This window comes from Anas acuta, chromosome 9, assembly GCF_963932015.1.
Source record: "Anas acuta chromosome 9, bAnaAcu1.1, whole genome shotgun sequence".
Classification (NCBI taxonomy): Eukaryota; Metazoa; Chordata; class Aves; order Anseriformes; family Anatidae; genus Anas; species Anas acuta.
This window is the reverse complement of record NC_088987.1, coordinates 5,153,481-5,167,137: the sequence shown is the minus strand read 5'-3', so window position 1 is coordinate 5,167,137 and position 13,657 is coordinate 5,153,481. Positions and strand designations below refer to the sequence as shown.

The window sequence follows — 13,657 nt, the reverse complement described above, 5'->3', positions numbered from 1 at the left end:
CCTTGGGGTAGGGCCATTTGGCCAGCACCAGTTGCTGCTGCCTGTGCCTTGCCTTTGTGGTGGGTCAGGGGAGCCAGCCCGGCCCCTGGGGAGCTGCTCAGGCATCCTCCCCAGCCGTGGGCACCTCACTGTGCTCCTCCTCTAGCTGAAAGATGACCCTCTTGCCACTCATCTGCTGCCTGTGGGAAGTGGGGGATTAGTTCTGAGGTGGCAGTCATGAGAAAACCAAACACAGCGTTGGCGTTGGCTGGGCTAAACCTCCCTAACATGACCACAGATAAACCCAGTGCTCCTCTTGCTCCTGTGCAACACCGTGTAGCGAGGCAAGAGCACTGCATTTCAGACCTTTTGTCTCTTAACATTTTATTCAGCAGCAGTCAGTTGTTAACGTACTGTGGAACTGCAAAACTGACCTGAAACTTGGAGGTTAAGATAAAAATGCTGTTGCCAGAAGCATGCTTTTAGGATGTAGCAATGTGCTTTAATCAAGCACAGGTTCCTGTGCTCCGCACAGAAGTGGTGAAATTTTGTTGCCTCCCTTTGCAGGAGTTAGACAGGAATGCTGAATTCTTCCTTGTAACCCTCAAAGCTATGAATCACCAAAATGTCTTGTTGCAATACCATATTGCTTTGTCTTTAGGCAGAAAGGAAAATTCAGCACAGATGTATGCTACTCAGATAGCCTAAGTTATCAGGAGAGCTGAAATCACACTTTTATTTGTGTTTTATATCTAGACATATATTTCTAATCTCACTTGTGTGTTATTTTCTTTGTGTTTTTCTTTCATTGATAGAGTGCAGGTTTCCCCGTTTGCATGTCACTGTAAAATTTGGTCCCCTGGGTTATTGAATACTAAGATGAATGTGCTGGACATGTCCCCTGTCCCTGTAATGCTCCGTTATTAAAAAACAAAGAGCGTGATACTGGAGAGTGCATCACTGTGGGACATGAGCCTTCACATCCCCTTAGATAAACTTTCTGATTTCTTTACTGGTCATCTAGGCCAGGGCTTTGTTTGCAGACTACACACGCTGAGTTTTTCCACCCCTGTATTTTCTTAGGCTGAGCCCAGAGATCTTCATGAAGCGGCCCGTTGTTGAAGGGAATCACTGGCGGCTGGACTGCATCCTCAAGCGCAAAGCAGTAAGTGAGCTCCAGCCCCTTTCAGCCCCTGCACCCCCCGGGGGAAGGTCCTGCTGGGACAGGGGCGTTTGCACCATTTGTTTGGGTTCGGAAGAGCTCGGAGGCAGGAGGGTAGATCCTCTGATTGCTCCTTCCTGCCCTCAAGCTCGTGTTGCTTCAGTTTTGCGTTGCGGCTGCCCCAGCTCCTGGCAGGGTTGGAGCTGGTGGTGCTCGGTGCTTTCCTTGTGGCACACGTAACTCGGAGGTGCAGGGAGGTCTCAGGACTCCCTGCTGGTTCTTGGTAGGTGGTTTGCACATCGCGGAGCTGTGCAGATCCTGTGTGTCCTACAAGGAGGAAGATTGGCTGTGCCTGCCCTACCTGCCCCTCCTCACGTGGAGGCTCTGGCCGTGAGGGTCTTGGTGCATTGCTCTGGAGAAGGGACGTCAGGAAAGGGCTTCAGCAAAGCACATGGCTTGATTAGGATGAATGCTGTTTTGCAAAAAGGTGTACAGACACAAATGGCATCACACTCCCCAGAGCTGGACGGTGGTGTTGAGCTTCTAAGGGAGGAGGTGATAAACATGACTCAGAGCCTGCTGTTTGCATTGCTCTGTTATCCTACTTAATGCATGCTTGTGTACAGTAAGCAAAGGCTTGTATAAACTGGAATTCTTGATAAGACAAATAATTCTTTTTTTGTTGCTCTGCTTTTATTTGTCCTCTGCTGTTCTTCCTGGGTAGATCAGTTCAGACCTGCTGCTGACCTGGTGCCTTTCCTGGCACTCCCTCTAAGGGTTCCTGTGCAAAGCTCTGTGTGCTCACACCCCTTTTTAGTGGAGCACTTGGAGACACGGGGAGAAAAATAAAACCAGGCTTAACTGTGGTTGCTTATTTTATTTTTTTAACTCCCATTTTCATCTCTTATTTGTTGTTGGCTGTGCTCTGCTTTCAAAGAGCACATCTGGATGGAGACTGCAAAGGACACGTTTTATGGAGCCGAATGAGCCAAGCAGAAAAGATCAGTGTGAGGTGTCTGTGGGCGCAGGCAGCGTTTCTGCTGCTCACCCAGCCCGTGGTCAGACTGCTGCTGGAGCTGGTAGTTTGCCCCACAAGAGCAGTGAGTCAGAAAGGGAGGCACAGCCAGGGAAGATTCTTGAACGTTGCTGTGTAAAAGGGCAGGAGTCCAGGTGGACGTGCTCAAATAGTCCTTGACTCCCTCCCCTCCCCACCCAGTCATCCTTCCAGGCCTCACCCACCCCCTGTTCCTAGAAAAACAGAGGGGTTTGTGCCTGACATGAGCTGATTTGGAAGTAGACTTATTTTTTGGCAAATGAAACGTGGCCACGGGGCATGCTCGCTGGAAGAATTTGGCTTTGTGCGTCGTGTCAACGTGGATTTTCCTGTGGCTATAAATACCTTGTAAGAGTCAGGAGTGTCTCAAGCTTAGCTCCTGGAAATGCTTACCTGCTCCTTTCGGTTCAGCAGGGCGGTCAGCAGGCTGCTGTCTAGGCAGGGATGAGGCTGTCTGTCTTTTATGCATATGTGGTGCTCCCTGGGACAGCAGAATATCAGCCGCACTTTGGAGACTGCCCAAGCTCTCAGGAGCAGCTTTGTGGGAACAGGAACTTAAAAGGCTGTGGAAAGGTTTGACCCTTAGTTTAAACTGGCAAATTCCAAGGTTTGAAGCTCTCCTGCTTTATGGCAGGTGAAGCTGTCCCAGCGTGTGACCACCATCTGCCGAGGGCTGGGAAGTACTTGGCAGCTCTGCCCGTGCTTCAGCATAGCTGCGTCCTTAGAAACCCTCACGCGGATCCCATCAGAGTCACAAAAAGCACCAGCCTTTGAGTCCCGCTTGCTGTATTCCAGGAACTTGCTCAGCCCTGCCAGCAGAAAGAGCTCAATCGCTGGCATCCCCTCGGCTGCATCTCCTTTGGGAGAGCGATGTCCGTGGGATGCCCCGCTGCTAGCGCCCCGCGCGTGCTGCTAACTGCGGGCAAACCTCAGGGCAGCACGAAGCAGCAGAAAACTGGATGTCAGTGGGTACCTGCAATACGTGGCGTGAATCACGTTTGCCAAATTTTGCCTCAAAGGGCGGCTAAAAGTAGCTGCTGTAAGCAAAAGCGATTGGGAGGCTTTGGCGTGGCTCAGCCCTGCACATGAGTCAGTGCTGAGCCCTCCTCTGGAGCTGAGCGGCTTTTCCTGAGCCGTGCAGGCCCCTGCCTGCCGTGGGCTCTCGGGGTGGATCTGCAGGAATGCAAGCAGCAGTGAGTGACCTCGGTGTGCCTCGCTGCCTGCAGGAGCAGCGTGCCCACTGCCTCTGCCTCTCCTCACCTGGGAAATGGGCTGTGCCGCTGAAATATCTGCATGCCGGTGTTTCTTCTTGATTTCCGACAGCAACAGGGAGTGAAGATTTTTGTCATGCTGTACAAGGAGGTGGAGCTTGCCCTGGGGATCAACAGCGAGTACAGCAAGCGGACGCTCATGCATCTCCATCCAAACATCAAGGTAACTGCATGCCCGGCGCTGTGTGCGGGACATCAGCATCCAGCTGTGCTTCGCAGCTAGTTTGGGTGTGAACTGGACGAGCAGAGGTTCCCACCGTTACAGGCTGTCAAGACATACCCATGATTACCACGTCTGAGCATGGCAACTTCGTTTCTTTGGGTTATAATTGAACATAAAACTGCTTAGTTTACAAGTGCCAAGGCAGCTGTTCACGTAATTCGTGAGAAACTGATTTCATAGGACGGGTTTATGGGGTTACATCAAATGGAAAATGATGATGTGAGAATGTTGCCTCATCAGCACTCCTGTTTGTGCATAGATGACGAGAGTCAACACGGGGTGTTTACACTGCTGTCATAAATGCCCATCATTGCCCTGCTATGTGCTGTCACGCTGCTGCTCTGCCACCGAGCAGAAAACAAACTGGCACATGAGCCAGCAGCTAAGGCTGGGTCCCGTGCCTTTAAATTAGAGACATATACATTGTAATAAGATACATTACGCACGAGGGTGATGAACAAACTGCTAAAATAATCGATTGGTTATCACTTGGTCGGTTGTCACAGCAAAGCTTTAACTCGCCATCATCTTCCCAGCCAAACAGGAAAGTGTTGCGGGGAGGGCAGTGCTGGCTGCCCGGCAGCTGTGGGAGCAGGCAGGTGAATGCAGCGCCTTCCGCAGGATGTCAGTCCGATGGTTCTCTGCTGGCATTAAAAATAAAGCTACGTGCTGCGTGCTTAGATAGAGAAGTGGCTTTGTCATAAACAAATGTCAAAAGAATGTCATAAACAAATGTCAAACAACTTGCTGATTTAAAAAAAAAAAAAAAAAGTGACTTCTCGTTTCTCTTGTGTAGCAGCAACAACGAAAGAAGTGAGTCAGATCGCCAATATGTTGTTTTCTTTCCTATCAGGTTCTGTATTTGGAAGCTCAGCTCTTACGGCTGTGCCAAGAGCATTCTGTTACTTGTAGAAACACATTTCTTGACAACCATGCTTTTACGAACGCAGCGATGCTGCTGTAAATGTGACCTATCCCAACAGCGTTGCTGCAGGGGGATACCCCATTTAGGATTCCCAGCAGCCTGTGTGGATGCTCCTCTCAAATGTCCAGTGCCCTCCTGCTGCCCCGAGCAGCCGAATATGCGGGGCAGCGCTCGGGCAGGAGGCACGGCTGGGCAGTGGCGCTGAGCGTGGGTGCTGCTCCTGTCCACAGGTGATGAGACACCCGGACCACGTGTCCTCCTCCGTGTACCTCTGGGCCCACCACGAGAAGCTCGTCATCGTTGACCAGTCGGTGGCGTTCGTGGGCGGCATCGACCTGGCGTACGGCCGCTGGGACGACGACGAGCACCGCCTGACCGACGTGGGCAGCGTCAAGAGGATGGGGGCGGCAAAGTCGGTGTCGACGGCCAACCTGGCAGTAAGTGAGCTGCCTCCAGCCCGAGGCTGTGCTAACACCTGCCTGACAAAGGGCTGCTGGTGGGGATGAGCACGCTGCGTCCACTTCAAAGCCCAGAAATGGGTTGGGGAGGATGAAGGAGGAGTAGCCGTGGGAAGAAGGGAGTGTCTGAGCACCGAGTGACTCCTCGGGGTAGGTCCTGCCCGGCCCCTGCGAGGGCATGGAGATAGGAAATGCAGCTAGGGCTGGGTTTCCTGTGGAGCTTGGAGCAGCACTCACAGTTTGGAGGCTGTGCTTTTATTAAAGCCTCGCTAAAAATGTACTGTAGGCACTCAGAGTGCTCTGAACTTTGGGCCCTCAGCATTTGCCTTACTTGCTGAGCTTTTCTGCTGACCTAGGTATTTATGTAACCAAATCTCTCCTAAAAAATACATAAATAAATAAAGAGGTCTCAGTGTGTGAGAATCACAAAGGGAGTAGTAACCCGAGTAAGTTTATGGGTAATTGATTGAGGAATACACTGCCAGTATTAGTGGGTTTTCCTGCTCGGTGGCTCCTTGTACAGACCCTCTCCTCCAAAGGCATTCATAGCTCCCACCACAGCAGATTTTGCCACAGAGCAAAATTTGGCTGATAGTTGTTTCTGAGCATTTCTATGAATGATGACCTGCAATAAAAGGGAATGTGCTTGTGCATCACCTGCAGCAACGTCCTGTGTCTTTTAAGTCCACAGCGGAGTCGTCTGAACACATCGCCCTGCAGTCCCAAGCCCCGTCCCCAGAAAGCCATTTGTCCCCGAGGAATGCTGATGATGTCCCAGACTCGTCAAGAATGAAAGGGATAGGAAAATCCAAGAAGTTTTCGAGGTTCAGTATTTACAAGCATCTCCACAAGCATGGCATGCACCACGCTGACAGCGTCAGCAGCATAGACAGTGAATCAAGTAAGTGCTGTTTTTCATCTCAGCTTTACCCAAACGACATATATAAAGCGTGTGCGGAGGTGGGTGGGTGGGCGTACGTGCAGACTCACATAATTTCTAGGGTAATATGTTCTTTGTAAAGAAGAAAAGCTGATGAATTCTTTAGCTATCAGAATAATAACTGTTTAGTCAATATGTAAATTCGTGTCACTGCAAAATATACAAAAAAAGTTTTAGGTGGATTTGCATCTAGCAGTTGGCATGAGCTGCCAGGTGATGGGATGCGGTGTGCGTGATACCTAACGTTTGTAATGCTGGAAGATTTTTGTTCCTGCAAGGGAGAATTGAGTCTTTTGTTTTCCAGTTTGTATTTATTATGAAAACTGAACATTTTCTGAGTATGATTATCCCCTCTCGTTGGCTAGTGTTACTTAGGTTTAAATCATTCACTTAAATTATTCCCAATTTACCCACTTAATAGAGACAAGAGACTATTCAACTGTTGAATGTTTGAATGCAGCTTTAATTCCCCACATAAAAAGTGGATATTCAAAGCTAAAATGAGAAGGGTCAGAGTGACGTTTATTCCCTCATGGAGTTCTTCCTGAAATCTGTTGCTGGAAGTCCTTCACTCCTGAAGCTGTAAATGCTCCAGGTGGGAACTCATCTGAGTTTTTGTCACTCCCAGCAGTGCTTTCTCCTTCCCCTGGCTGGAGGAGGCTTTGCTGGAGCCCAGTTTGGGTTGGTCACAGGGTTGTTTGGTTGCTCAGGATGTATACCGAGGTAGCTAAGTCATTGCTGTGTGTTCGGTTTAAAACCAGCTGGGTCTTGAACTTGGTTTCTTTGCATGTTGTCACTTGTACTTCCAGCAAACTGACAGCTCATTTGGACTTCTGCCACGCAAGGTGTCATAAGGCAGGAGCAGGACGCGGTGTAGCAGAAGTGGATGTGCATTTTTGCCATAAATAGAGCATCTTGACTTTCTGCAGGTTACTGTAACCCCCCTAGGAGTCAACCGAATTTAATCCAGAGTTTAAAGCCCCACCTGAGAATGTTCCATCACCACACTGAGTCCAAACAGGGGCTCACTGAGCCTCAGGAGGGTAAGTGGAGGAAGGCAGAGGTGCAGCCCCCTTCAGGCTTTAGCTGCTGATGTTTCTGCATTGTAGCTACGGTGAGAGTTAGGTTGGGTGCCAGGATCAGGCTGTGCTGCTTGATGTTCTCGTCCCCATCACCCCTCCAAGGACATCCTCATAGAAACGTCTTCTCCAGGTGCTTAAAAACCTGCAGCATAATACAAAAAAAAAAAAAATCATGTAAAATAATTAATTTTTAAAGGTTGCAATAATATCAGGGAACAGCTGAGAAATCAGCTCTGATTCTGGAATATGATTTTTTCAGCAGCTCTCTTCCCGTAAAGGAAGGGGCTTGTTACTGGAACTGGGAACTTCTGCACTGGATATTTCCAAGTGAGCCTCATGCAGGAGGGCAAACCCAGAGAGAGGAAACAGCAAGGTGGCAACAGCCAGACCTATGCTTGGATGAAGAAGACTTGAGCCCCTGTTCTGGCTCTTACTGAAGCCAGTGAAAGCATCCTTGGTTGAGAAAGGAGTTGGGTAGTCAGGAGCACTGACCTGTTCTGATCTCTGGTCTCTGGGCTGATGACAAAAGGTGCTGTTAAAGGGCTTTCCAAATGCAGTACCCCATCCAGACACTGTTGAGTTTCAGTACAGAATGAGGAGCAGCTCTTCAACATTTTCCCCTTAATATCTCCCTGTAAGGCCTGAGCTGCCAATTATCAAATGGTTATCACAAGGCAGTGGCACGTAGCAAGGAACAGATGCCTTTGCTTCCCCTGGAAGTGGAGTGCAGTCCCCACTGTGGTCACCTCATGCTCATTCATGAGTCGAAGAGCAGTCAGTGAAGCTCAGGACGTGAAGCACACCTTGCCTCGGCAGCATGCCCCATCCATCCCATCGGAGCGTGCAGGGGCAGCGATTCCCCAGCTCCACCTGGACTCTCACTGCACTCGTGCTTCCCGCGGCGGCCGTGGTGCTTGCCTGCTGCATGGCCTTCCTGGCATGGCTCTGCTCGGCTCGCCAGCAGTTGTGACAGCGCTGGCAGGGCTCGCTTTGTGTGCCCCGGGCTTGCTGCATGCTGAAAGGGGTTTGCTGTGGTTATTGGTGATGGAGGTGGGTGGGGAGAAGACTTCTGCGATGGGCATGTTACTGTGGAATTGTGGCAGCAGTGTCTGATGCATTAGGTGATGGCTACACCCCACTGTAGAGTCAAACTCATAAACCATCTAGCAGAAAAGTTGGAGTTAGCATTGTAAAACAGATTAGGTAGATGATATTCATGACATTATTGTACGCAGGGCCACTAAGGTCAGTCACAGCTGTGCGTGGACTCCCCCATGGTAACATTTATGTGGAAAGACAAATAATTACGGGGTAATTTTTCGGTCCAGTGTAGAGAGAATTCAGCATTTTGGTTCCATAGCAAACTCAGATATGTACAGCCTGTCCTGATCGTATAACAAATATTTAAATGGAAGAAGAAACACTAAAATGCATCTCTAAAAGCAACAGAAAGACTAGGGAGAAAATGGCCTCAGCTGACCGGGTCCCACCGGTGCTTTTCTGTGGGTCTGTCACCAGTGCTGGGCGAGGGACAGCCATGACTTTGGAGCGTGTGTTTCTGTTTTGTTTGCCCGTGGCAGATAAAGGATCCATCCGCAGCTTGAAGACGGGTGTTGGCGAGCTGCTCGGGGAAACCAGGTTCTGGCATGGCAAAGACTACTGCAACTTCGTCTTTAAAGACTGGGTTCAGCTGGACAAACCTTTTGCTGGTAAGTGCCTCTGGAAGTGATGAGACTGGGTTTGGCTGCTGGGAAGCAGCTGCAAAGCTCCCTCAGAGAGAGACAGCTCTGCTCTTACGGTCCCTGGCCGTGCCTGTGGGTGACGGCACGGTGCCTCCAGATCAATCTGCACAGCCCCTGGTGCCCCATCCCAGAGGGCTTGAGTTTGAGGAAGGTGATGCTGCGGTTTTCCCTGTTCATGCCCTTTGTCTGAAGAGATCCCGATGTGTTTTCCTGTCCTGCAGACTTCATTGACAGATACACCACCCCCAGGATGCCCTGGCACGACATCTCCTCCGTGGTGCACGGCAAGGCAGCGCGCGACGTGGCCCGGCACTTCATCCAGCGCTGGAACTTCACCAAGGTGGGAAGGGGGCATTGCTGCTGGCAGCATGGCACGTGCCTCGTCCACCTCCACAGGCATGCTTGCTTTGTCTTGTGTGTTACTCTGCTGTGCTTCGATCTCTTCAAGGAGTTTTTATTTTCTTTTTCCCCCCCGGCAGATCATGAAGCCCAAATACCGATCCCTGTCCTACCCATTCCTGTTGCCAAAGACTCAGCAAACTGCCAACGAACTGAAGTACCAGGTGCCTGAGGCTTTTCATGCCACGGTCCAGGTGGGTGCTGATGGTCTCCTGCTCATCTCCCCCTAGGAGAGCTCTATCCATCTTTCCAGAAGGAGGTGTCACCACTTAAAATTATCAAATGAACTTAAAATTATAAAATGAAAAACTCCTGCTTAATTTAGCTCACAGCATAGGTGGTCACGTCCTCAGTTATGATAAAATAACACAACTCTTTAAAAAGAGGTGCGTTAACTCATGCCTCTGTCTTTGGGGATAAGAGGGCCAAACAGCATGTGGCACGCAAGTTTTGGAAGCACCATGACTTTTAGAGCTGTGTAGTTTTCTGGTTTGTTTTCTGCTGCTCTTCTTCTAATGGCCACGTTTGGTTTTGTGTTCTGGGTGGGCTGGTGGGTCGGGCTGGCCACTGAGTGTTTGTCCCAGATTTTCTCAGATATATCTGCCAGACCCCCAATGCCTTGTCCTGACGGGTGGTGGTCAGTTAAAGCCCAGGATTAAGAGGAGTCTCATGGCTGTTGCTTTCTGCGTTGAGCTTCATCTGCATTTTGTTGTGTAGCCCCTAAGTCCTGTGGGTCCTCTGCACACTCAGTCCAGTCTCGTTTCTGACAGTTCCTTACAGTCAGGAGCAAAGAGCTATATTTAAAAGCTATTAGCTATGTTTTGGTGCAAATATTGAATACAAGCGTTAACCAACAGAAACTCGTTGAGGAACAGAAAGCCAAAACAGTTATGCTGAAGCAGCAAGGCGATGGGGTGCCTCTGCATGAAATAAAATGGCTCAGACCAAAACCAGGAAAAACACATGCCTCTACTGTTCGTAAGGAGTGGTCCACCCAGATGACAGCAGCGCTTGGGGAAGCTTGGTGGAACAAGACGCATTTTTCCGAGGCTGTGGGCTGCCAGGGCATTGTCTGTGCCTCGCCACGTGGTGTGAGGGGTGGCCAGCACGGGAGTGTGTCATCCTTGTCTCATGCAAACGGGTTTGAGCATTTTACATCAAACGCCAAAGCAATGTTTGCAGCTTGTTGGGAAATGGTCTCGCTCCGGGCATCATCATGTGACTGCAGTACCTCCCCGGCTGTGTCCGTGACACCGGCTTCTTTGGGAACTTGGCTCTCATGGAAGCAAGGGGGCTCATTTCCCCAGAGCACACACTTGAACCTCAAGATAAACCTCAACTTTTAAATGATGGGCCCCAAAGTTAGACCCTACTGATCGCAAAGCAGTTCCCAGAGGAGAACCCACCCTGAGCACAGCCCCAGGTCTGCCTTTCCTTGGGCCCCGTGCCACAGGGCTGCTGGCTGAGTGCATCAGCCCGTGGTGGAGGAGCAGGAGACGTGCATCGAGCCCCTGGTGCCAACACGGGGACTGCTGTCTGCCCTGGGTGCTGCCTGGCGGTGCACATCTTCGCCACAACGTTTTGGGGCACAGCGAGTGACTGGCAGTTCCAGGAAATTACGGGCTGCTCTCGGTGATGCTGCAAATAGAGAAAAGAGAGCGGGTTTGTCTTGTGAATTATTAATTTGAAACTACCTTGCTCATTTCTAATTTATGCCCCGTTGCAGCTTTTAGAGGCCCCTCAGGGTCCTGATATTGAATCCTTTGTTCAGACACCAGCCAAGCCCACGTTCTCTCTGCCTTGGTGCAGGGTAGGGGCTGTACAGGCAAGTGTCAGACCAGAAGTTACTGCACAAAGTGTCCCTGGGTGTGGGGCGTCTGTGGAATATCTGGCTGAGGGTTTTCTTGTTTCTGAGCCTGTCTGCAAATCTGTCTTCAATTGTGGGCAGATCAGAGGCAGAGAGAACACAAAGGATCTGTGGGGATTGCACTGGTACTGCTGGACTGTGCCACCGACCTGTCATCGACAGGCTCTGACCTCCTTGTGCCATCTGGCTTTGCTCTCTTTTGCAGAGAGGAGCAGAAAAGCACATTTTAGGGAGGGTTTTCAGAAGGCAGGGCGAGCAGGATCGGTGCTGGCAGGGCTCCCGTGTGGGCAGAGGGGCTGAGCACCACGCGTGGGCAGCGCCGTGGAGCTTGGGCACAATCCCTCATCCCCTTGTGTCTGAACTTTGGGGTTTTGCTCACAATAGCGCTGCGATTGCACACAGGTTTTGCAAGACTCAAGAAGCCAGCTGCCAAAGGCAGTGCCGGTTTGTTCCCTTCTCGATTTCCATTCCAGCCCTTGCAGTTATCAGCCAAAGATAGCGCTGCAAAGACGTGGCGTGGTGAGGCAATATCCAGCTCGTGATGTAAATGCAGTGAGGATTTAGTGCCCTGTCCGTGACCAAAGCCCACCACACCTCTTTGAAGTCTTGCATTGTCCAGGATTTATGCATTAGCCCAGAGCAAGCTGAAAATTTATTGCTCTTGTGTCAGTTAGAGGAGCTGGAGATGACAAATCCAGCACAGCACTTGGCACTGCTGTGCGAGACGTCAGTGAGAGGAGAGGGAGGAGAATGGAGCTCTCGGTGGCGGGGCTGTGAGTAGCTCACGATGCTTTCTCCTGAGCAAAGCAGTGCAGGTTTAAAGCAGTTCATTTAAAGCTCTCCCTTAGGAAAGGACGGGTCTCCAGGAGTGAGAGATGCACTGACTCTGCTGTGCCCGGCCTTCCCTGCTGGGTCACTGCCCCGGCTGTTAGGGAAATGAATTACCTTCAGCTGGGCTCCAGCCAGCAGCACACCTGTGGTGGTGGAGGGAGACCACAAAGTAATAGCAGGGCTCCAGGCAAAAGTGTCAAACAGAGCAAACCCAAAGCTGGAGCTGGACGTGGGGAAGGAAGAGAAATCCACTGGAGGGATTTCCAGGAAAAAACGAGGCTGATCCCCAGAAAAGGACAGTTTGTTCACATACTGACACACATTTCACAGGTCCGCACCGTTTGGATCTTGTCCTGCGTATGACTGTGCTGCAGGGCTGCCCTAATGGCTGTTCCACAGTATTTTAAGGCTATTGTTCCCCTGCTTTTATCTTGACAACATTTAAAGACTGAGGCTAATCAAGGCTAATTATTTTCCCTGAACACTACCGACATGTAATTAAAAACTACGCTTTCATCTTGGAGACCGTGGCTCAGGGCATGCCCTCGCTGCTGCTGGTCGGGCTGCAGGAGGCAGCTGTGGGGCAGGGGCTGAACGTGGCTGAGGGCACGAGCAAATGAGCTGGCACACGTTGGGTTGGCACTATTGCAGGAGGAGAACGTGCCCTGGGACCTTGCAGTATCTGCTTTCGAAGTGGATTTCCAGCACAAATAAATAAATGAGTTTGGGCAGCTGGACTGCTCTGAGTGTTCAGAGTCACATCGTCACCAAGTGGGTGGCTGTTGCAAGAATTTGGTAGGGGAAATAAATGGCCTCAGGTGCACACGACAAAGATGTGGTCGGCATGATCAGGCTGGCTGAATAATTGTGTGCAGTATTATTAGGAATTATTATGGTAGAAAAAGGCATTGACCTGGCTGGAGACCTCAGCTTTAGAAACAGCTGAAGAAGAGAGGTCACCGAGTGGATGTGCACCCCTAAACCTGGAAATTCAGATGGTTTTAAAAAGCTTATTGTAACACCTTAGACAGGAGCAGGTCTTCTGGGCTAGTTCTAATCAGTGCAGAGCTGCTTTGTTGGGAGAGGGGAGTAAAGCAGCAACATGACAGGGCACCTCTGTTTCTATCAAAACATTATTAAGCATTAATTCTATTTTTAAGCTTCCTTTCCACGTATTACAAATGCAGTAAAAACGGTCAGTGTCGCACATTTTGCTTTATTTAGTGAGATCCTGAGAGGCAGCAGTGCCTCTGAAGTAATTCAGTTGCGATGCTGCTCTGTCCGGGCTGGGGCTGAGGCGAAGGTGTTGGTCTCTTGCTTTGCAGGTGATCCGCTCTGCTGCTGACTGGTCGGCTGGCATTAAATACCACGAGGAGTCCATCCACAACGCCTACGTCAGCGTGATCGAGAACAGCAAGCACTACATCTACATAGAGGTGAGTGGAAAGGGGGGAAAGCAGCAGCAGCCTGACGCTCTGAGCAGGGCTTGCAGGCACCAGGAGGGTGGTACTTTTGAGGGTTGGTCTTCTCTGAATCGTGAGCCCTGTGGATATTAATACACAACGTGCTCTGAATTTTGGGGAGTGTTTCCACCAACTTCAGACAAAGCTGATGCGTATGTACCCTGGCAGCACACCTCTCCTTTACAAACCTCTTCGCAAAGCTGCCAGCAACTTCTGTGGCCTGTGCAGCAGTCGTCCTGCCTCCTCCATGGCCCCTGTGCA

At 50.5% G+C, this 13,657-nt stretch overlaps 1 protein-coding gene across 5 annotated transcripts in view; it reads left to right on the top strand.

Annotated features, from left to right (window-relative positions):
• PLD1 (phospholipase D1) overlaps positions 1-13,657 on the top strand; it is a 58,675-nt gene that overhangs the window by 33,035 nt on the left and 11,983 nt on the right. For 3 of the 5 annotated variants that reach the window (XM_068692977.1, XM_068692979.1, XM_068692976.1), the window contains 9 exons: positions 1,063-1,144; positions 3,519-3,629; positions 4,845-5,051; positions 5,757-5,973; positions 6,942-7,055; positions 8,675-8,803; positions 9,058-9,176; positions 9,316-9,429; positions 13,259-13,369. In XM_068692977.1, coding sequence (XP_068549078.1) covers positions 1,063-1,144; positions 3,519-3,629; positions 4,845-5,051; positions 5,757-5,973; positions 6,942-7,055; positions 8,675-8,803; positions 9,058-9,176; positions 9,316-9,429; positions 13,259-13,369 — 1,204 coding nt within the window. The remainder of the gene's footprint in view (positions 1-1,062; positions 1,145-3,518; positions 3,630-4,844; positions 5,052-5,756; positions 5,974-6,941; positions 7,056-8,674; positions 8,804-9,057; positions 9,177-9,315; positions 9,430-13,258; positions 13,370-13,657) is intronic. The other 2 variants (XM_068692981.1, XM_068692980.1) reach the window with 1 other exon arrangement.